Source organism: Bombus pyrosoma, linkage group LG13 (assembly GCF_014825855.1).
Source record: "Bombus pyrosoma isolate SC7728 linkage group LG13, ASM1482585v1, whole genome shotgun sequence".
Taxonomy (NCBI): domain Eukaryota; kingdom Metazoa; phylum Arthropoda; class Insecta; order Hymenoptera; family Apidae; genus Bombus; species Bombus pyrosoma.
The window spans coordinates 810,274-834,502 of record NC_057782.1 but is presented as its reverse complement, the minus strand read 5'-3'; the positions used below and the strand labels follow the sequence as shown (position 1 = coordinate 834,502).

Here is a 24,229-nt window from a genome sequence, read left to right as displayed (position 1 = left end):
CGATTAATTTCAGCCGGTGGAACTCCGGTAGTCGTGGGGCGGCGCGTAAGCCAAGCGTCTCGTTGAATAGGCTTTCAGAAGAGAGGGACACCATAGACATTCTCCCTTTCTGTCGCTCCAACCAGCCATGGCCGAGCCCTCTACTCCTTCTAAAAAGGAACGCGAGATCCTTGAATCGTGAGCCAGGCTCACGAGACGGAGGCAGAATCGACGGTCATTAATATTGTCGGATTAAACGGCCGCGCGCATTAATCCGGCAAACGAAGACGAAATCCTATTTCACGTCTGTGAGTCGCGCGACCCCGGTGGGGGCCTTCTTGTTTCGGAATGTCAGTTTCATTAGAGCGGCTCGTGATCGAGAAAACGATCAAAACAAGTCGTCTGTAGTCAGTGAAGAGGAGAGAGGGTTGTGTATGGTAAAGAAGGGGGGAGGATGAATGGCAGCCAGAGTTCTATCAAAGGGTTTAATTATTTTTGAACAATCGTTAATCATTCGCTTTTTTCTTTTTCAACTTCTTTTTTCGTCCGAGGTTTCTTTCTTCATGCATCGTTCGCGCCAATGAAACGAGGTCTGGTTTGGAGTTGTTTGCTTGGAGAAAGGAGACGCAATGTCGGTAATGATTTGGGGTAAGAAGCATCTCCAGTCGTGTTTAATCGACGCTTCCGACGATGTTTGACGCTCTTTAACGGCTTTTGCTTTAGTTAGGGTAGAGTGTGATCTAAGTGTGTGTGTGAATGTGAGAATTGTTCTTTTTTCTTTCTTGGAGTTTTGTGTATGTACGGTAGTTTTTCGAAGAGTAAAGGCATCGTGCTAATATTCCTATAGACTTTTTTATAACATTTTTTGTATAATTTGTATTTTCATATTTCGTTCGATTAATCTTTCATTCTATCAGTTGCCGTTGGTAATAGATTAATCTTATTAATCGTTTTAAATAAAAAAAAAAAGTATATCCGAGTATCTCTATATTCTTTCCGTACAAAATTCTCAATTACCAATCACGAGGTTATTTAGGCCAGAAAAATTGCAACAACTTTATGAAGTACACGCGTCTACAATAAATACGCGTGAGCAGGTTTCAACACGAGGTAAGACCTGCCCTACCATTCGGTACCTTCTCTCGTTTTCTACCTGGACCCCGCTGACTACGACCCCTGTTACCGGTCCTTGTTCAAGTAGTAAAATTAATCCTATAAATACTTTATTGTTAAAGATCGCATTATAGCAGGAAAACGTAGGAATTACTTTTACTGTAGGGTACCCTCGACCATATCGGTGAACAACGACCGCATGTCGCGCGCATGGCCGCGTTTCTTATTGCAGTCTTACCACGATGCCTCTCCCTCTCTCTCTCTCTCTCTCTCCTTCTCCCGTTACTTCCTCGATTTCTCGCTTTCGTTTTCCTGATATTTGATACTCCACGATATTAACGTCGGTCAGCGTAAATTTATACGCAGAAAGATTTTGGAGATCTTCGAAGTTCTCGTGCTACTTTGAGCGATTCCTGATTGAACAGGTTGGATAAAGATCTGCTGGATTTGAGTTGAAAATGAAGTATAGACGAGTAGTTTTAAACTGAAGATATGTTTAACTTCTGTTCAGTTATGGTTAAAGTTTATACACAGAAGAATCTTGAATAAGTTGAAGTTATTCTAGTGCTTCGATCGATCTTCGATCTTAGCATTCTTCTCTTTTAAATCGTACAATTTGATAAAATTTTAAAAGAATCTACGATAGAACTTATATGATATACTGCTAATACTTATAATTTGCTAATCATTACATAGTAAAGCAATGACTAAGGATACATGCTCTCGTAATTATATAATTTTATAACTGTATAAATGACAGGGAGATTCGCAGCTTAACACATACTATTGGTAGTTACACATTCGTAAAATAAGTAGTCACACACTATGGCTAAAGTCTAATTATAACGTAGCGTAAAAGTTAAAAAAAAGATTCTTTGTGTGGAATAATTTTGGTAGTTTTCTATGCTACGCGATGCGAATAATAATGATATTGTTATTTAAAAAGAAAAGTACAATTAGTGAAATAAACTACCTAGGACCTGGAGAAATATAGTCCATTTCATATGTAATTTGGAGCATTTTTATTAAAATTCTTATTAGGTACATATATATACCTTGCCAATTACTTATTTCGCTCCAAGAGTTCACGAAGGCTCAATAAAAATTCCAAGCGATCAACATTCCATTCCAATAGTTTTCAAGACGTGCTTTAAATTATAAATTTTAAAGGAAGCGTAATACCAGGCCGGTATACGGCTACTATTTTTTCAAGATATTTCTCAATTTACTCGATTCAGAAAGAAGCCATCCAATTAATCATCGAAGCATATTTTTATTAAGCCACACGTGGGAGTTTCTAATGACGTTGTTGCGTAGCTCGGTTCGCGTTCCCATGAAGAGATCGGCACGATCGTGATTACGTATGGAAATCTAAGCTAGGGGATACATCGTACGTTATAGAAAGGAACCTACACTTTCTACATGCGTTTTAACCTGCACTCGGTCCACGTACAAAGAAAGTTATTCCTCTAAATAGAGTTTCTAACTGGTAAAAATAACTAGCGTCAGACTTCGATATTTACAGCATCATCTAACAATAACAAAATATGCTTTGCCAAGAAAATAATTAAATACATAACGTTGAAAATATAATTTTAGCATTTTTCTTAGTCTTTAAATAACACGTTGACGTAGTTGCTAATGAAAGTATCTGATCAAGGGTAATCTTTCGCGACATCAAATTTTAGAAAATTCTATTCTTGCAGAATTCTCGTTAAAAATAAGTTTGTGAGTAAGCAACGAGCCAAACGTATCAAAAGTTTTAAATGAAAAAATGAACTACAATTTATCAACGATTTTATCTAAATTTACAATCGTAAATAAGATAAATAATCATCTTAATTAAAATTTCCACTAATTCTAGTAATCCCAGTAATTCCAATAAACCTAATATAATTAAATTAAATTAGTAAAATTAAAATTTTCCCTGATCCTGATAATTCAAACGATTCTAATAATCCTAACAATTAAAATAAAATTAAATTACTAGTATCCGAATTTCCTTAAAAAAACGTAATTATTCTCATTGAAATTAACGAAAAGATGTACCTACTTTGCAGCTTGAAAAATCGGCAATTTATAGAGAAAAGCATCGAACGTAACAACTACCTAGAATTTAATTCGCCGCATTTCTTCGACTGTGAACTCGATAGCATCGCCGGTGCATGTTCGACTGAAACGCACGAGCCGCATCGATTACACCGCGTGGGCGCAAATTACAAGCGATGGTACATCCACCATCCGTTGAAAGGACATCGATTCCTGCCGACAGTGTTGCAATCCTCTCTCTCTCTCTCTCTCTCTCTCGCAACGAATGCTTTTTTTCCATTTTCGCAACGATACTTCCATGAACGCAGCTGGTCGCGATCGAAACGCTTCAAGCCGTGACATTTCGAACTTTGTCGGGTGGAGAAGGTTTTCTAACAAGGGAAAATAAATGGTCGACCATCCAGACGATCTTTGTTAATTGAACGTCGCCTCGTTCGTCGTTCTTTCGTAGAGGAAAGGTGAGACACGCTCGAAATGCCATGATCCGTTGTAAGTAATATGTTAGAAATCACAATGGATTCTTGTCGCATGAAAATTGAAATATGATGTACCTGTTAGCTGGAACATTTGAATACTCTTTTCGTAATGTAAAACGTATGATAGATCATGCTTTGGAGGAATATCTCTTTATTTATATACCAGATAAGATTCTTCCAATGAGAACACCCATTGCTTCCCTACAAATATTTCATTTCGTAACTGATAAGAAAATCTTATTAGGAATTTATTTTCTGCTTCTGAAAATACGTCTTTTCTAGGAATAGGGGAACTGTAATCTTGTATCGGAATTTTTTTACTAAATTTCAATTTCCCTTTACATATACAATGACCGCAGAAAGTGTTTGTACATACTGTTATTTCCTAACATCTACTCTCATCTACATATACTCTATACTACATGATACAGAATTTAATATAGGCCTAATTGATTAGTATGTAAATGCGATAATAAACACAGTAGTGTACACGTTTTGTAATTAGTTAGTTTTGTAAGTAGTGTATACTTTTTGTAATCAAGTTTTATTTCGTCCCTCGATATAAACTTGGGTTTTAAAATCTGCAAGTTAGAGGATATTCCACCCAAAATTACGATTGATCATATAGTTTCAATTTCCTATTCTCACAATACAAATGTCTACAAGAATCTTCCCACAAAAATTTTCCCACAACACGAAAACTAAGAGAATCCGCCGGTAACGTCACAATGGACATTCGATTAACCTGATCGAAGTCTGCACGATAGGGCGATCCTCTTATTACCTGCGTTGGGGTTTGTCAATAACGTTGATCGCGCGGGACAGGCATCGCAAGCGGTTATCCGATTGCGAAGGAATCCGGCCGCACTCTCGTGGGAGATTCCTAGGACGCGACACTCGCGTTGCATGTGCACGTGCCAAAAAAGAGGGCAACCCGATCTGAAGCAAATGAAGTGCAAATTGAGCAGACCGCGCCGCGAGACGGCAGAAATCCACTCGGCCAGCCGGCAACGCGTGAGCAAACTCGTTCGGACGTGAGGCGCAACGCGATACTCCTGCGGCGTGGGCCGTGTGGTGCCGCGATTCTTCCTCTTACAATGCGACTTCATCCACCAAAATCGACTATACATTAGATCCGCGGGAGTTCCGTGTTTCCGAAACTTGTCTGGCGCGAGTTAAGCGACGGCAAAGTGAAAAGAAAGGGGATTTGAAGTTAGGTTAGTCGTGTGAAGATGTTGAAGAATTCACAGCGAATATAACTCTTGTCTACGTCTCTTCTTTTTTAAATTTTCTTCTTTTAAAAATTTATAAAAAAAGAATATACCAACGTCTTTATTTCTTTGTCTTAGTTCTTATCAAAGCTTTATGGATTCCTACTTTTTTAAAGATATTCATCGTATTGCACAAATGCTGTGTTACATATTATGGAACTATTTATGCAATTAAATCATTAAATTGTAGATTTTATGGCTAAGATCGCTTTTAGGACAAAATATTTTTAGATTGTTCTTTGCGAATATAAATTTGTCAAAACTATCGTGAAATAACAAGAATGTATTTGTTAAAGTGTCTCATATTTTAATCAAAGACTTTTATTTCAAGGCAAAATACTTATCGAAATCTTTCGTTTCGAAGACTACGTTTATCACATAATAACGTGATACGAATAAATTTTCGTCCATTTTTAAAAATCTATTCCAACTAGAAATATGCAACAAAAATATTTCTCTCGCTACGAATCTCAATTTCCAGAGAAACCGGAATTAAAAGACAGAAAAATATAAAATTTAAGAATCAAAAAGGAAAAAGGATAAAATACATTGTGAAATTCATAAAATTGAGAACTAATCATATTTCAACCGCACCTTCAATTTTCTTTTTACCACACAAATTGAAAATGTTTATCTTTATACCTGGTCATAAAAACAATGTGTTCCCATCGAAGTGACAATGAAATTTTATGTAACGCGGTATTACTCGGTATTAAAATACGCGATCCGTATAGCATCAGTGATACCAATCATCGTCAAAAATGATCGTGAAAGTTCGCTCTCGCTGAAACTTCAAGCCGTGTTTTTCGCTTGAACAGGGATGTAAAGAAGAAAACGATTTCCAAGAAATTTACAATCAGTGCAGCGGAAATAATATCTCCCTTGTTGTGCGATTGTTGAGGCAACGTTTCGCGGAACAGTATCGCATTTACATGACAGAAAAAATAAAATAAGTAGACTAGGTAACGATTTAACGATCGGTGCGCCAGTGTTAAGCTCTCGTAACTCTCCATTGGGGAGAGAGGAATTGATATCGAAAATGCACCAGAAAATGCAATCATCGGGATCCTGTTATCGCGTCGACCTCGTTTCACCGCGTTCCTTTCTCGAATACTTTCACGAGTATGAAAATCGTACGTATAAAAAAATCATTAAAAAAAAATACCCAACAAACGGATATTATCGGCGATGAACAAAGAAGGAAGTTGGATCGTTTGTGACTTAAGGAGTTGAACAAATACTATTGAAAATTTCTCCTCTTCGGGAACTCGTTGCATTTTATATTTACTTAAGAACCGCATTATGTTCATTTTCGAAAGTAATAACGGGCTGAATGGCATAGATATGGCTGGATGAGAAGAGAACTTCAATCGTTTTCTCCGTGATTTGCGCTGATACAGATACACATCTCTATGAATCGAAGCCATACAGACTGTCCTTTTAAATCTATCAGTTTGTCACACGAAGTATTGAGAAGCCATACTGATCAATTCCATAAATTAGAAAAATGGGAAAGTAATGGTGGTGTTGTACTTCTGAACTTTACTATTGCTTTTTTTTTTTTGTTTTTTTTCAGATTTATTATATTGTTTATTTTTAATTTTACAATTTGTCCAGTGGGACATTAGGTAAAATGTTATAACATATGATTGAATAGCATGTGGATGGTTACCCCCAGTGGGGTGCCATCTTCGTGTGTTACTATTGCTTATGCGATTTCTTTGTGATGAAAATCCTTATGGAAACAAATAATTCTTTTCTTGAGAAATTGAATTCTAATCGAATATTTAAATAATGAAAGTGAAAGCTTATAAAATGTAGAATCGATCAATACGACTTCTTGATATACGAGACAATTAGAGATGCAATATCATAAATGCAAAAATTGATCTCAATTCGATATATAAATCATTCAATTAAAAAGTCATAACGATTCAAATAAGTCAAAATTGCCACGCTTCTAATAAATTGATACTGGAGAAAATCTATCTTGACGGTTAAAATTTTACTTGCCGCTGAAATAAAGGATCGTATCCATGAACACGTGACGGCGCGTGCCGATGTCCCATCGTTTTTAAAGGCTGGACAGAAGGTAACCCCTTGAAAAATACAGCACACCACAAAAAAGGGTATATACGAGCGGGTTAAGCAGAATGGATCGCTGATCACCAATAAAAGGGTTCACAGAGCTGGCACTTGTATTCTGCCAATCCTTTTTAACCCTGCCACCGCGACTTAAGCTGCGGCGATTGTGAAAGGGTGAACAGATATCCGCAACCCTTTTATGACACCCCCGCCAAACACTAAGGATGTGCTTTACGAATGTTCCACTACATAAAGAAGTGAAATTCCTGGTACAAAAAAAAAAAAGGATTGGCTGTGGAAGAGGAAGTAAAACGAGGAAGAAAATAAAAAAATAACCTTCGCGAGCAACTTTAAGACCGACGATCGTTTTACGATCGCGTAGACAATAAAGAAACGTAGTTAAAAAAGTTCTCTCGCCTTGTCGAAGGGTTTACAATGTCCTCATCTTTGCGATTTTTAACCTTTACCGGTGAATTTTCCCTTTAAGCACATCTACACCCTTCTACAATTCTTACGAGTTTTGACCCTTCTTGGCTCGTACTTTTTTTATGGATTTATTACCAAACATCAATGGTTGTCACGTACTCTCTCCAACCCCTTGAACCTTGTGAAGGAGAGGAGAGGACATTGAAGAAAAAATATAGTAGTTAGGAAAACTGTTGCGGTTTTTGAGTATATTGCTATCTTGTCCGTGTATTTACCTTCACCTGCCCTTCTATGAAGCTTCTCCATTTTTTTCCTGTTCACGAACTAAACAAGCGACTTTATGCTGGCCAAATCTTGCCTGTCGAAAGTGTTTAAAAATATCCTCGCGATGGGCGAACACGTGATATCTACTGTCTTTTTAGCGTCAAGATGATGTACAGCCAACTTTTTTACGACCATTCGAAAAACTTGTGCTCAGACTTTGATTTCTTAAAGACTTTACTTTGAACAGTGAAAATTTGTAGTGAACTTTTAACGAATATTTTTTTATCTACTTACTGATCTACGTTTTATCGAGGATTTTTCTTCAAATAAAATATGATGTAGTGCATGTGAAATTAGAGATAGTTTAAGTCATCGTTCTACTGGTCTCGAATTTGTTTAATAAGATATAACAAGATATACAGAATAAGATATACAGAACATTGATTATACAGATATAAGATAGAATAAGATATACAGAACTTTGTGCTTTAAAATTGTAGCGTAGTTTCTGGTTATAAGCATACCGAATTTTGATTATAAAGAGTCAATGATACAATGAAATACGATTAAAGTGAGATGGCAAAACCCAAACTAAATCTAGACGAATATTCTAATTATAAAAATAAGATCAGAAAAATTAAAAGATTTTTTATTGGGAAAGGAGTCCTTAAGAACTGTTTTTATTATGAAAGAAATCATTCATTATTCATTTACTATTCCTAAAACAATTATATACATCCAAATATGTAACTGAAATACAACATTCTATATATATATATATATAGATTTTTAATATAGATTTTTAATATATATATATTTAAAAGTACCTAATGAAATGAACTCCAGATATTCAGTTACGGTCAACCAATCATAAAGGGTACGGACAGACAGGCTTATACTTCCCCTATCCATCAACTTTACGACAGCTGTTTGCAAATTTTACTCTTTCCAAAGGCTTAAGGACCTACCAAGGTCAGCCGTGTGCGTTTTACGATTTAACCCTAATTAAAGAGGTAAGCGTTCGTGCTTCGACCGACCGTGGCCTCCGTCAGTTTCTATAAGCGCAATATTTGAAAAACATCAACGCCTGTCATTGGGCAGTGTACAACAGATTTCTTATTCCATTCATCTTTCGTTTCTAGAAAGCTGCTCGACGCCATTACGCATGTTTAATTTCACATCTAATCGTAAAATAAATAGAAAGTCCGAATCTTCTCCGCAATAAAAGCGGATTATATAAATAATTTATTCCTTCATTCGCAGTTCTGTTAAAAATTCAATCTCTTTTTTGATCTGCATACGTAACCAGGAAAAAGATAGCACGAGCATAATGAAAATGAACTCTTTGAGTATAGAAGGAAAAAGTAGTAGGAGCGAGTAGAAGTGAAAAATAAAAGTGAAAGGTTATTTTTTTTCATAAAAAGTTCTATTCATTTATTTTAGATTTGACGATCAGGAAACATTCAACTGTGAAAGCAATTTATAAATTTTGTTTCGTTTTGAAAAACACTGATTATGTGGTTACAACTGAGAAGAATTTTTTCAATCAACTGACCCTATATAATAAACGGAATAATTACCTCGATCATTGCAAGCACTCAGCACTCATTGCAAGCATTTCACTCAGAAATATGCCACGAGCATAACTCTTTCCTCGTAACTCTTTCCTTTCAGCATTCTTACCATCAACCGAAGGTGCAACCCTTCTACAAATATTTGGTTTTAGCTAATGATTACCAAGGTCTAGAGTGGATCTCGGAATATTTATGCCCAGTTGAGTATTTATATCCACACTTTCTAGAAATTCTAAATATTCAATCTTTCTAGTTTCATCGAAGTGCTGCACAAAAATATATCTCTGCATTATTAGATTAGTACAAGTGTTCTGTAATTTTTAATCTTTGAATCATGCCACTAAATATTTTATTGTATTTTTAACACGGTGTTATGTAATGATTAAAGAAACAAATTCTGAAATGAACCAAGGAACGAACTGTCTTCAATAAATATCTAATATATTTCTTTTTTAATTAATAATAATGTTCTCTAATCCTCTTAATAGTACTTGGGTTTTGAGAATCAGTGATAAATTATTTTACATTCGCAGAATTAGATTTCACAAAAATATCTAAGATTTTTTAGTGTCACACTCTTCGCAAGATAATCATCAAATGACATCGAACGATTAGAGCTTCCATGGAGAAATTTCCCTATTCTTAAAAATACCCCACCACTATTATTAAAAGAGAAATTCACGATTGCATTTTCATTACAGAACTACTGAACATAAATCATAACGATTTTCTATCGCCAGCAGGTAAACTTGAAAAATTCTACAAAAAGGTTAAAATCTTCGGTTAAAAATTCTAAAACTTGTCGTACGAATCAGTAACCCTTTTGCACACTTAACGATTGACTATTACTCAGGCTGACTTTTTTTCTAGTACGTTGTGAAATCTCTTTTCTCGATCGGAACGAGAAAAAAAAGGAACACGTTTTTCGTCGATATATATTTATTGAACTCCTGACAATTTTTTCCACTTCTCCCATTTTTTGCATCTTTTTTTCGCTCAGTTTGTGAAAAAACGCGACGATGCGTTTTTCAGAACGTACAGCCGCAGAAGTAATTTTTTGAAATTTATTTCTACGGACGACACAGAGAAATACGAGCTAGCTCGTTACTTACCCACCGTAAATACGATCATACCGTGACTTCACCGAGCCGAAACATTTGTCCGCTAGTGAAAAATAGTATCCTGCAATTTTTCGTTTCTTCAACCTCCCTATCGTGTGTTCTTTTTTGTTTCCTTCCTTCGGCCGCGATAGCTTGAAAAAACGCCACTGAAGATGCTTCTTTTAATCCTTCACTTGAATTACCTGCCCCTGTAAAAGAAATTATTTTGTTGATAATAATATTGTAAAGTAAAGGAAATTGAAAACTGGTTTTGATTTATGAAATCGTTTGATTTTTGCATAAGAAATGTCATCTCGAGATAGATGATATCACTAATGAGTTTCAAAATAAACATATTTTATCAATAGACCGCGGATGTTTATGCAAATTCATATTTCTGTGAATAAAATTAATAAAATAGAACCTAAGTAACCTATAATTCGTTTTATCCACAAAATATTATAACCAGCACTATACTTTGTATATTTTCTATATTTCTGCATATTATTCGCATTACATATATGCATTCTTTGACTTCCAAATTTGTCATAAATGTATAAATATTCGCAGTCTACTTATCAAAGAAAGGACCTGAATTCGCATGTTCCTCTATTTGTTGAAATTGTATAAGTTTGTCAATTGTAGCTTTATAAAACGCTGATACGTTTCTGTTGCCTCAGGGCATTAAGATAATCGGAATAGAAATTTTCTGTTTCCTAGTTCTATCTTCTAGCTTCGTAGAATTTACAAGCGTCTATCAGCCTCAAAATTTTCCAATGGATATGTAGCACGGTCAGATAAGGGACAGTAAGCTGAAAAATTCAATAGCGCATGATTAAAGTAATCCATGTGATAAACCACGAAAGCTAGCCGATAAAACGATCAAAGTAATTTCGTACTTATAATTTATTACGTTACATTCATAATTTATTTGCGGTATTAATTCTGTTTTTATCATTTTTTTTATCATTATAAACGAATTTGAGACATCAAAAGCTATAAAATTTTGTCCTCATTTGATAACAAATGGCTACATATTCTTTGAAACAACAAGTAGTCGTTACTATGAATTTCATTCCAGCAATCAAACAAGCAGGAGGCTTGATAGATTTACATGCTATAATGGAAATTAATTTTAAAAATCACGCTTGACACTGTTACAATGCTATACTTAACACCGCTGTGTCTAAAACTATTTGAGGCGTATTCCTGGCGTAAGCCATGGCCAACAAGAAGAGATTTCCGACGAGACAGCGTTAAATGCAGAAGTATTAAGCATTAATGGTACAAGATGCAAACGTTAAGTGCTGCATTTCAGACTGTGACAGCATTAAGACTGTACCTTTAATATTACCATTTAAAAAGATACAAGTTTAATATAGATATAAAGATTAAAGTATTTTAACCTTTCTGCATAGGTATTTCCGATTATTTTCGATCCAATTGTATTTTTCTAACGCTAAAAAGTATTTCAAGTTTGAATAAAATATAAAAAGATTGTCGTTGTTGGTATGCTTGATTTTTCGTTCCATTTTCGTGTCAAACGTCCGCTCACGGCATCACAAATCTTTTTTACTTGGCAAAATGGGAACAAGATTGAAATATAAAACATGCAGGATTGCAGGAGACTTAAATAGCGTACCATTTTTCCTCAGAGTCCCTCAATTAATCTTCCCATCAACGAAAAAATATCACTCGACGGTGAAAAAGACAGCCAATTGATTCGCATAAAGCGATCCAAACGAAAGGAATTAAGGTCTCTGTCTGATCTCGAAATGAAAACTGTCATTCGCGTAACACATCCGTCGTTCATTGACGACAAACGCGCCTCTTCGTCGATGCACGCCATTCCGAGCGCGTTTCTTTCGACAGCATCACCGTCCGTATCGATCTTCTCGCGTCGTATGCGTATATGCCGAGAGTGACGGCCTGGTTTCGAAAAATCGAGCACCGAAAATTACGCGTGCCATTCCGATCCTATCGTCGGTGCATTCGAACGCGTTCGATTGGCAGCCCCGGGCGAGTCATAAAACTGGCACGCAGCGTGCACTTGATTCGTCCGTGTTTGTGTGCGTGTTGCGTTCTATCTGACTGACAGGCTAACAATTTGGCCCTATTATCGGTTAAGCAAATACGAGACAGAAAGAAGAGTAGAGAGTAAAATTAATCGTGTACAACATGAGTACACACTCTTTCATAAGTGTGAAAACACTTGCTGATCTTATATGAAATTACAAGTGATAATATGACAGAGATTATCAGACAAAGACATATTTAATTACAATTTTATATTAAATTATAAGTGAACTTTATTTTTTGTGACATGATAATGTCATTGTTTTACCTGATAAAATTATACTATTTTACACGAAATATTTTGCAATTTAACAATTGTTCGAATCTCTTCATCGATAATAACCACTGTGCGTACATAAATAATATTTTATTAGAGAACCTTAAAACCCAAAGACTATTACTTTATTATAAAAGGAAGAAATTTCTCTATTTCTAAATAATCGAATTATTAACAATTTTTTATTTTAAAACAATTACCAGAAAAATTCACTCTTCTTGATAGTTGTTCTTCTAGCAAGGCAACTATGTTTTCCCAAATAATTCTAAACATCTTTAGGTTGCAATAATTTCTTAAATATTCGTCAGAAGTCCACGTACTTATGAACGAACGTGTACATCCAAGCCGATTCAGTTTCAAATAAAATCAGCTTCACGCTAAATAATTTTCCATCTTTGTCGTCCAATTACAACGGACAGGTAGGTTTAACAGTCTCGTTTCCGGCGCAGTTAGATTCAATAAGGGGATAGGTGGCCACGTCGTGAATCGTTTGGTATAATGATCGAGGCATAAAACAGGCTGCGCCCCATTGCTACAGGATTGCAGATCTCGTGCAGTTCCGTGGAAGTGGTTTTCTTTTCGTTTGCTTAGAAACGTGTTTAGGCTGTCATCGTGTGCGGCAGAATGCACCGAAAACTCGATAACGATCGCGAAACGAGAGGGTAAGAGGTTTCGCTACGGTCATTCGATTTTAACCGGAGGAGGATACCGGCTGTCTTCCTGTCCTCGGGGGAAACGCGTCCAATTTGCTTAAACTGAAAGTCGAGCATTTCGCGTGCTTCGAAACTGATTGGTCGCGTAGTATAATCTACAGATCCTAGCTTGCTTCTTGTAAAGAGCATGCAAAGCTTCGTTCTGATTACTCGAGTTGGTATTCATGTAAGTCGCTTCACTCGGAGCGGTTCGTGTTTAAGTAACTTCATTTCGAATGGATACCAAAGGATAGATCGCGAACGTTTATACATTTGCGGAAAATTTAAGCATAGGGATTAAAAATGTCCGAAGTAAAATACTCGTTATATTACATACGGATCGAAATAAATATTTAGCTTTCTTTCCAAATAAATTTTTAGCTTTTTTCTTAAGTATCATTTCCTTATGTGTACATATTTATAAAAATGTAAATTCAAATAAACGTCTGGAATCTATTAATGCAAAATGGACAGAGCGTAATATAATATAATCTCAGTTATTTAATAATATTTATTTTTGATGATTCGTCTTGTGGCTACAAAAAGTATTGACATACTATTGTAGTTATTATACAATAGCATTTAATTTGCCTAATAATTAATTATGACCAAGTAATTTGATGATACAAAGATGAAACATAGGACCAATAGATACCTTTTGTAGTCGGTGTACCTAGATTTTATGATTACATGTGTATTAGAAGATATCTCTTGACTGCCATAAAAGGAATTGACCTCTGCATATTTTTAAAAAATGCGTATTATCATACTGTAAATCGTTATGGTACAAAATAAAGAAAAATTTAGTTATGTGTGTGAATTTTTCATAATATTTATCAGCGCAGCAAGCGATTCCATTGTTTAACTTAATGTACAAATTATTATACAATATATTCCAATTTCCATTTTGCCTTTCAAAAGTGGGAATACAGTAAAATAAAAAGAGAACTTAAACCACAGGATAACAATCCACAATGGTGCAATGGTCTAATGCAAATGAAAAAGCCCGGTGGCAACGAAAGATACAGTTTTATCGGGTTAGAAGGGAAAAATCGTACGCGTACTCTCTTTATTTTCGCTCCCGCCCTATAACCGCGATAAATTTTCATGAAATAGCAAGCTACCTAGGGATCGTTTCATCGAAAATGAAAATGGAGGGTCAATTTTTTAAATATTTTAATTGGCAATTTCTGTATGTACTAAAAATAACATATTGTATCTTATTCTGATAGTTCCGTTATTTCTATTCAAGCTCATTTTATTCCAGAGATACTTTCAGAATTGTGTCTTTTTTCGGTTAAACTAGACGTATTAAACTTGGGTAGAACTAGACGTACATAGTTTTGCTTAATTTTAGATAAAGTATTCTTTCCTAACTTCCTTATTAAATAAAAAATTCGCAGTATACAAACTTTACGCTATAATATACTTCCAGAAACGAGCTATTCTTCCATCATGCACAGCTCACCTAGGGTGATGATAAAACATCCTCATCGGCCTATATACTCATACTCCAACAACAAGTACGAATAGTCACACTATACATATCGTTTCCTTAAAATTAGGATTTAAACCTCGACTCGAAAAGTACCTGAATATTTGTGAATCTACGTAAATACATGTGCCCATTTCGCGAAGGTTCTTTATTTTTCCTGTGAGGTATAATAATCCATGGAGCAGCAGAAGCGGATTGCACACACCCTAATCTGATATTTCGACGCAAGGGGAGCGTATATTAATGTCGGTCTGCAGGGAGTAAAGGCGAATACCGCGGCGTGTACACTTTTATCCGGCCACCAGCCGAGGCCTACGTAACCCACCGGCACCCTATAAGGCTAATGAGTCACGCGGATCTCGTGCACGCCATTGACAAACCATCTTAACGCCATAGAACCACAGGTACACAGAATATTTTAAGGCGGTCTTAATACCTTTTGCAGAAATTCGTTAAGACTCGCATAATACTATTAAATAACATGTTGAAGAGCTGTATCGATAAGGAGAAGTGAATTTTCGTAGCAAAGTCTTATTTTCGGGTATACGGAAGTTATTTGGAGAGGGAAGTTTTCTCGGAAGGGTTATATCGAGGAATTAAGTTGGCTCCGGTGCGTATCGCAATGTAAGCCGCTTTATCGGTCCACTCGAGTATATTAAACACGCGAGGGGTCGACGGAAGATCGATCCTCGGCGAGATAGCCGAATTCGAATGTTGACCATGAACGTGGTGCACGACCGATAAATCGAAATTTAGATTACGAAAATGACCGTCTTCGGTGAAAGAAAAGTCATTTGATGCCTGAATAACGAGCTGTAGGTATATTTACATAAACATTAATAACTCGTAATATCCTGTAATCACTGTGTCTCGAATAACTGTGAGTCATTTTGAAAAAGGATGTAGTAGTTTGTTATGCGAAGGAAACACGTTCTTTCGTGACCACCTTTTCCTCTTCTCTTTTTTTATTACATGTATCTCCTTCGATGGTAATTTGCAATTATTATGAAGTTGCTATAAATAAATCTCTAAACGCGAAGTTTGCAACGGGATTGGAAGTGTTGAAAATCATATCACTCTTCTGGTACGTCTCATAGGAAAATCGATAAGTTAGAATTCGATACTTGAGCGCGAGGTATTGTTACGTGGAAGTGTGTACAGCGTGCACCTTTGGCCACTATACAGGAGACATTTCGAGAGTCGTTATGCAGAAAGGGATTTGCATGGGGTATGAAGTTGGTGTTTTAAGTCTTCATGCAAATGCGAATGGAAACGTTGAAAAGTAATAATGAAAGCTGATTGTATATCGAATAGAATTTCGACGTGGTACACGCAACGTGGTAGAATTTATTGAGAGATTAACACCCACCATGTGTAATATCAAAGTATTACGATCCTTATCTGTAGACTGTCTAGAGCCTAGAGAGTCTAGACGTTTCTGTGACTCATAGAGACTCGGGAGAATATTGAACACGTTCGAAGAGACACGTGAGAAACGCGAACGATCGATTATGTTGCGACAGATTTTCTAGAAAAGAGAAAAAAGTAATTTAAATATTCTTTCTGCGTGATTGCACAAGACGCGACATTGTAAAAAATCAATGATTATAGTTCATTATAAATGTTAATCGTTGAAACTGATTTAACTGGAATTGTAAATAGAAAGAAATTTAAAATCGAATGTAAATAATGGGAGAATAAATTCAAATGAGATTGAACAGTTCAGATTCCGTCGAGCCAACAAACATCGAGTGCGCTAGAGATTCAGAGGAAACAGCCTACTGTGATCGCCGACAGGTGGAAGCACACTATCGGTGCATCTCGTCTTCTCATTCACCCTTCTTGCTCCACCTATGTAACATTGTAACATACAACATACTTATTATGTTACTCGGACCTTCCGACATACCTTATATTACTCATTCGTCACAACTAATCGAACAATACGATATTATCAAATTGTCTTTTTGAATAAATTATAAATCAATTATACAAGTAGATGGGAATAAAATCATTGCAGATTCTTCTAATAGATAAAAAATCTTAAGAAATACAAATATATATATACCTTGCAGATAATGGTCCTTATACGTCAATAAATAAACGTCGAGTATCTACTTAACGAAAGATAATCTTTCCTGTCTACATATTCCTTAAATCTGCCACTCACGTACTATAATAGCATTCGAAGTTCCCTATCAATTCCTAGCTTACCCCACAAACCGTTCCCTTTATCATCAGCATGTAAAGACATTTCAGAGCTAAACGTTCTATTTTCATGTTTTCTATTTCTTGAAATTGCATTCGATCTCCGATAGACGAGCGAAGTGTACTCCAAGTACAATTCAATTTCCAGCGGCCGGTCTAGTGCACTTCAATTACATTCTCGATGTATCTACGAACCGGTTGATGGCCATGGAGTGTGCCGTCGACGTGCACTCGCACGACGGGCGCCCAATTTTCCGCGTTCGGACGAATGCACAGGAAGATAGATCGCGGAGGCCACAGGTATTCGCCTGGCTCCGTCACGCCGCACACTTTTTCTCCTCTACGCATTCCACGAGGGATCGAGTGGCCCCGGAGGGCCACGACCGCGACCCACGCGCCACGACGCGGCTATACCGCTTCAGCGCTCAAAGTCGAATGACGATCGAGTCCCCACCACCCACGCAACCGTCGTGCGCGGCACGCTCGTCCTCGAGCCAGGTGCGTAGTGGGGGTGTGATACGACCAATCAGCGCGCATACGTCGTACGCCGCGTCGAATCTTGGTCACGTGATTGGCGGCCAGCGATTCTTCGTCTCGCTCGCAGTCGTAGTCGAGCAGCGTCGTTCCTGCAAGTCTGATCGGTTCTTTCCTGGTAATCCTCCACTGTCATTGTTTAGCCTTAGGAAGGGTAAGTCCCTTCGTCCTTTACCAACCATTCAACCCCTCTCTGCTTCGCTCAAAAGGGATGCGAGAGCATGATCCTCGCAGCGATCCTCGTCGCACTTATCGCACTTCTACGAACTCCTGGGCTTGCTTCCCCCTCCCAGACGCCCTTTACACGCTTTACCCGTTTCCTACCCTTTGTAGGGCGGCAAAGTTCAGCGGCTGAAATACGCGACTGGCTTCGCTCGGCGCCGGAACCATCCCGCACTGGCTCCGCTGATTATCTTCCCGCCGAGCCTTTGACACGCCTGTGCTCTCACGAAGCTAGAGATACTCCTAGCAGATAGACCCGGGAATTGGTGTATGCAAGAGATGGTTCGAGTGACGCTGCGCGAGCCGATTTGTTATCGGGATGACGCTTCTCGTTGCGGAAATAGGATAGGCACTCAGGAATTGCAATATTTTCTAGGAAAATCATACGTCTGGCTTTGATGATTATTCGACTCGTTGGTGTCTAATGATGATAGAGGTTTGAAATATTCGCTTGCGTGGGTAACTCGAGATATTTGTTGTTTTTACGATTTTTCGACAGTTTTTTGTATATGTCGATATTCGCAGATATCTTTGTAGTTTGACAATAGACACAATAAAGGAATGTCAAAATTCGGTACTATACCAAAATATGATGCATCGGAAATTCCACAATCTTATTAAATTGGATGTAAAAATGTCACCACCCCTGACATTCCCGTAGCATAACCCTAAATGATTCATTGGGAATTCCATAATATAGGAAATCCTCCACAATCCCATCAACTCACAATTAAATCGAAGAATTTAATGAACACTGCGTTCTATACAAAATCGAAATCCCTTTCTAAGCGAAATTTCTTTAGACTTCAAGCTTAATGTAGGCAAAATTGAATATAAAAATTCGAGAATTTCTCACAGGAACAGTACTGCTCCAAATGATCCATACAAAATTCTTCATGCCATTCCAAGTCCACACAACCATGTTTTCTTCAATTTAAAATGAAACCCGCGATAAACAGCGGATTCTATCGGATCCAGTATCAATTACGAAGTGGTTGCGTGGCACATCCGAAGAAATACTACGTATCCGAGTTTCGTGCCGAGCATACGTGCACGTATGCGCCGAGATAAATGCCGCGGCGCGCGTTTAATCGGTCGCACAAGTAGAAAGAGTAATTTCGAAAGACTCGGGGAGGGAGTAGGAGGCACGTGCCAGTGGTGCGCGCGTGCGTCAGTCCGCACTCGACGCACGGTGGCACTCGGCTATTTTCGAAGAACGTGATATAAGTCCCGATGACGTTCGTGCCCGTTCCGTGTGTACGTGCGTCCCTGTGTAGAAATTACCATTGCCACTTCTCGATCCGCGACGTCGTATATACCACGAGCAGCCGGTTCTAATGACCTTTCGACGCGCGATACGCGTCACGAGACTAATCGCCTCTGTCGGGGAAAACACAGCATGGCATTGTTCCTTATCGGTTGTCGCTCACGATCATCTACGATTTCCATACGACTCCACCTATTTCGATTTTTGGCATTCATGACATTCGAAACTTTTAATGCGGATTTTTGAAGATTTTTTTAACCTCGTCTTTTCGTCTTCAAACATCAATAAACATGTCATATTTTATGAAGCAGTATATTCATACACGTATTTTGTATAATAAAGAAATTTTGGTTTCCTCCAATCAATTCTGCGAAATTTCCAAAAAGCTAAGCATTTATTATTACTCTAAAATCAAGAAAATTGTGTAAAGCAGAAGTCGTTAATGATCAGCTCTAGCTACCTCAATCTATAATACATACCAAAAATGTTTTCGAGTCTAAGGCTACGTATTTTAGTAACGTATCTTCAACGACTTCCAAGTAAATCTCCTTTTAAAAATTTTCGAAATTTCCGTTCTCTTTTACAGAATTTGAATGCAGTTTCAAAGGCATTCGCCACTCATCCGACACTAGGTCGAAGGGTGGTGAAACGTATTTTCCACAAAGAGAAAAGGAGAATGAGAGAAAGGAGGGAAAAACAGCCGATGACAGTGCACAAAAATCGAATCGATCCGAGTCCGGGAGTCGGGTTTTCTGGTGGGGATTTGCGCGAGGCAACCCGGCACGGTCGTCGGTTTAGAAGAACCTGGGAGGGGGTTCATGCCCTGGGTGGGGGCACTTAAAGGCAACCGGGTGCCGTCCGACCGTCGGAATTCGGTGGTGGAAGGGAAGTCCAGGTTAAACCGTCACGCGCTATCCCCTCCTGTGTCGGCTGGTCGCCGTTTGCCCCCACCCTTAAAGTGGCAGCGCCTCCATCGGGCATTCCATCGGGTGGCACGCTTCGACGAGACGACAGAAGACGTTCGTCGTTCGTTCAGTCAGTCGTGCTCTGACGCCCGTTCCGAGTGGTCGGAGTTCAGTGAGAGAGTTGAGCGAGCAAGGGACGTGTGGAGAGACGACGTTCTCTTTACTCTGTTCTCTCGTTCGAGAAATAATATACGAACTACCCTCTTCGAATATTCTTCGATTATCGTTTGACCAGTCGCTTGGATTACGAGTGCAAAACGCCAACCTGGCCAGACGTTTTAGTGAACACTCGCTAGAAAGATCGTTACTTTGGATTAACAGTGCAGTGTGTAGCAGAACGGCAAATTGTGTCAAACGATTTGTCGTATTTCTCGTTTGATTTCTGTTCTGTGATATAAGAACTGTTTCGGGACGATGGTGACCGGAGTGGGTGCCACGATGCCAACAGGCGGTGTCACTGTCGGTGCTACGCCGCCGGCGCAACACGTGCCCCAGGAAGCTGGACAACCTCCTGCGCAAACCACTACCACGACTACCACTACGAGAAGATCTGGAGAGAATCGACGGGTTAGTGTCTCTATCAAGATTTCACGTCCTTTCGGGAATTTATTGATTTGGAACGTTTTCATTGTCACGAGACTGGTCGATCCATGAAGTCGAAAATCTTTTGAAGCTTCTGAGACGATCTCTCGAGATTGTCTAAGAATTTTCGAAGGATGTTTGAACGTGCAGCTTTTTCATTGACACGATACTATAATCAGTGAATTTTGGAAGGAAATTTGAAAATAGTGCTTTTAATAGTTATATAATAAATAATATAATATAGTAAATTATATAATAAATAATAAATAAATTGAAGTAGACGACAAATACGATAAAAGAGATCGATGAGTCATGGTTGATATCGGGAAATACAATTTTGTCGATGATTATTAAAGTGCACTATTCTCGACGAATGTTTGTTTTTCTTCGAAAGAATGACAACACAGTATTGTGCCGATTTTGTACCATTGACCAAACGGTGCTTTGCAATGAACAATTAATTGAAATAGTGCCTGTAGTCGACAAAGTGCCTGACCCAACTATCCTCTTTCTGTTACAGAGCAATAAACCGATTATGGAAAAACGGCGACGAGCCCGCATTAACAACTGTCTAAACGACCTGAAGACCCTCATACTGGACGCCATGAAAAAAGACGTGAGTATCTTGACATCATGTAATTCGAACGCTCCCCCGCATGTTATTCGATTTTCAATCGTCAATTCTTTCTTCTCTTTGAATTTTATCTATAGATAATATAACATTTTAATTGAAAATTCGCGTTCAAAATCATGACTTGTTCCATAGAGCTATGAATTTAAATTGAAAAGGAAATCGTATTAGTATTTTGTTGTCTTGAAAAATTCTTTAGTAAGAAATCGGCCGAAATTACTATCGATATCGTTAATTTCCGATTAATTAACAAAAAAAATTGGCAGAAGGTTCGATATAGATAAGACTTAGAACGCAACTGCAAATTTTTCGCGACTTCTATCCAAAATTCAGCTATCTATGATCCGAACTGTTATATAATCGCGGTATTATGTTTGCGATTACAGCCATCGCGACATTCGAAACTGGAGAAGGCCGACATTCTAGAGATGACAGTGAAACACCTGGAATCGCTCCAGCGTCAACAGGTTGCCCTGGCGGCCGCGACCGATCCGAATGTACTAAACAAATTCCGTGCTGGTTTCACGGAATGTGCCGGTGAGGTTGGCAGGTTTCCCGGGCTGGACGCCTCGGTGAAGAGACGTTTGATGGCCCACTTGGCCACTTACCTTGGTCCGGTCGAGGCAAGCAACAACACGCAGGCGACGAATCAGCAGCCTGTCCAACCGGCGCCACCGACTACGCAGCTCCAAGTGCACATTCTGCCTCAAGTTGACGCAACTCCGAGGATTCAGGTGCAACAATCGAACGGGATCTTCTTCACGAACGCGAATGGCACGGGTCTTCAATTGGTCCCAACGAGATTACCAAATGGAGACATCGCGTTGGTGCTCCCAGCGGGTGCAAAAGCGACTCCTGTTACGTCACCAGCCACATCTCCGGCGCCAACCTCGCCTCTGCCAACTCTGATCCCAATTCCTCAGAGAACGGCTAGCACGGCATCGGCATCGTCCTCGTCATCTTCTGCTAGCTCGACGTCTACGTCGGCGGCGAGTCCAGTGGCGTTCGAAGCACCTCCAGCGACTTTCCGCGAACAACCTGCAGCGTACACCAATGCAAACAGTCACAGGGACGTCGCAACGTCGCCAGCCAACGGTTACACCAGCGATCCAGAATTCGATCCTCGTGTATACAGTCCTCCTCTTCAGAAACCTCTTGCATTGGTGATGAGGAAGAGCGTTGTGCCAGAAGTGGAAGATAAACCGTGGAGGCCGTGGTAAAGAGTCGTCAAGAGTAAATCTGAATTTTCGTGTTGCTCATTGGGGTCAAGATATCGAAGAAAATTTGGACTAACTGTTGCATAATCGGTCGCGGGTGAAAAAGACGTTATGTCTCGAGTGATATATACGCTTCGGCGGAAGAGACGTGGATTGATTGGAGAACAGTCCCGCGGAACACGGATCATTGTTCCTTACGTATCGTGTTTTCGAAGTCGTGTTTTTGTTAGGGTGAAAGGTGTCCTGCGAGCTAGGATCTTGTCGCTGTCAAATCGTGAGAATTCGATATTTCCCGAGTGTGTGCAGTCGGCCAGTAGCCTATGAGGCAGTGCCTTATACAGTGCCTTGTAAATATTGTTTTATTTTATCAGTTAAACATCGTATTCGTCGAGAACCTGGATTAAAAAAATAACCCTTCGTAAACCTTCTTCTTTCATCATTTTTCGTTTCATCGGTATCGTCCCGTTCCCTGTTTCTTTCCTTCCTCTACGATGTTTTCGCATTCTATTTTGATTTCCTTTTTCCTTTTGTATATATCATTAGACGAATATCATATTTTAAGTGCCTTACGCAACAAGAATCACTGAGGTCTTCCATTCTGTTTCTTGTACGGAGAAAACGGCCAAGCGAGTGTTTTGTCGTGTACCGTGGTTGTAATAAGTACGAGGAACGTATGTAAAACTAATTGCGAAATCGCCTAGTTTGTAGATTAGTTAAGCCTTGTGCGTGAAAGAAGAAAGAGAGCGGGAGAGCGTGAGAGGCTGAGCGTGATCGTATGAGTATGATCTGTCCTAATTTATATTTATATCGAGTGCAGAGAAAATTTATAAATTCCACTCTATCGTGAGAATAGAACAAAAGATCGACGCTTATCAACTACAAGAGCATCAAATAAATATTGATCTCTTTGTCAAAACTCAATTATTGGTCTCGTTTATTTCCTCGTTCCCTTACCTCCACTACCTCTTTTATATTTACCAATTTCTAAGTCAATTTCTTTTCAGATTCAAATTTCATCTTTTTTAAATGCAATTTTTCTATCATAAGTTTAGTCTACGTTTCTCAACTTTAACTTTGCTTCCATCTTGAACAAATCGTGTAATTATATTAACAATCTAAGATCGATAATATACGAAAAGGGATAAATATGAAAGAAGCAAAGATCGATCGTTCATTATTCCAAGTTTTCACTCTTCAAATACAATTTACTCGTAGCCATTAAGTTTAAGAGAACAAAGCATAATCCTTATAAGAGCATTCTATCATACGAAAGAGGATTTCGCAGGTAGCCTAGCTAGATGCTTCAAAACTATTGCAAATGGGGCCCTATGCACCATCTGCGCCGCTGCAGCTCCCAATGCATACTGAGCGAAGGTACCTGAGTATCGCCGCCGAGGTGCTGCCACCTGAAGGAGAATATCGTAGGTTCCCTTGTATTAAACCGGTGTTGGGGGACTCCTTTCGTGGTCCTGGCACCCCACGAGGACCCGAAATTCGTATCTCTACCACCGAGCTAGTCCGAAAACGTGGGTCGACAAGAACCTGCTGCCTCCTGGTGATGGATCCTCGAACACTGTAAGGCCCTTCGAAAGTCGTGCCCTTTTCGCCTCGCAAACATCACAGAGGGCGTCTGCAATTCGATCGAACCATTCTCCTGAATCGTGCTAATCACAAAAGAATACACGTGGAGAGTGGAACGGAAGAAGTCACGGATTCGAAATTATCA

The 24,229-nt window shown here is 38.6% G+C and overlaps 3 protein-coding genes across 13 annotated transcripts in view; 2 read left to right on the top strand and 1 right to left on the bottom strand.

The window, feature by feature from the left end:
• The window catches only part of LOC122574022, a 379,076-nt gene that overhangs the window by 11,935 nt on the left and 342,912 nt on the right, over nucleotides 1-24,229 (bottom strand). For 3 of the 8 annotated variants that reach the window (XR_006318863.1, XR_006318867.1, XM_043741086.1), the window contains one exon: nucleotides 10,417-10,546. Coding sequence is in view for 3 of the 8 variants with exons in the window: in XM_043741086.1 (XP_043597021.1) it covers nucleotides 10,537-10,546 (10 nt within the window). In the remaining 5 variants the exon portion in view is untranslated. Of the gene's footprint in view, nucleotides 1-10,349; nucleotides 10,547-10,928; nucleotides 11,150-16,246; nucleotides 16,729-16,945; nucleotides 17,085-24,229 lie in introns of those variants that run through there. The other 5 variants (XR_006318865.1, XR_006318864.1, XR_006318866.1 and 2 more) reach the window with 5 other exon arrangements.
• LOC122574021 lies at nucleotides 16,972-19,942 on the top strand. 4 transcript variants are annotated; one of them, XM_043741077.1, is made up of 2 exons: nucleotides 16,972-17,737; nucleotides 19,695-19,942. In XM_043741077.1, exons 1-2 carry the CDS (start codon nucleotides 17,287-17,289, stop codon nucleotides 19,904-19,906), a joined length of 663 nt encoding a protein of 220 aa, XP_043597012.1. In that variant the 5' UTR covers nucleotides 16,972-17,286; the 3' UTR covers nucleotides 19,907-19,942. The 4 variants fall into 4 exon arrangements, with proteins under 4 accessions (XP_043597012.1, XP_043597011.1, XP_043597014.1 ...); XM_043741076.1 differs by having other exon boundaries at nucleotides 16,972-17,773; XM_043741079.1 differs by lacking the exon at nucleotides 19,695-19,942 and adding an exon at nucleotides 17,953-18,634 and having other exon boundaries at nucleotides 17,001-17,737.
• On the top strand, nucleotides 20,142-23,424 carry LOC122574020 (protein hairy). Its single transcript, XM_043741075.1, has 3 exons — nucleotides 20,142-20,640; nucleotides 21,176-21,271; nucleotides 21,673-23,424. The coding sequence occupies exons 1-3, from the start codon at nucleotides 20,488-20,490 to the stop codon at nucleotides 22,504-22,506; spliced, it is 1,083 nt and encodes a 360-aa protein (XP_043597010.1). The 5' UTR covers nucleotides 20,142-20,487; the 3' UTR covers nucleotides 22,507-23,424.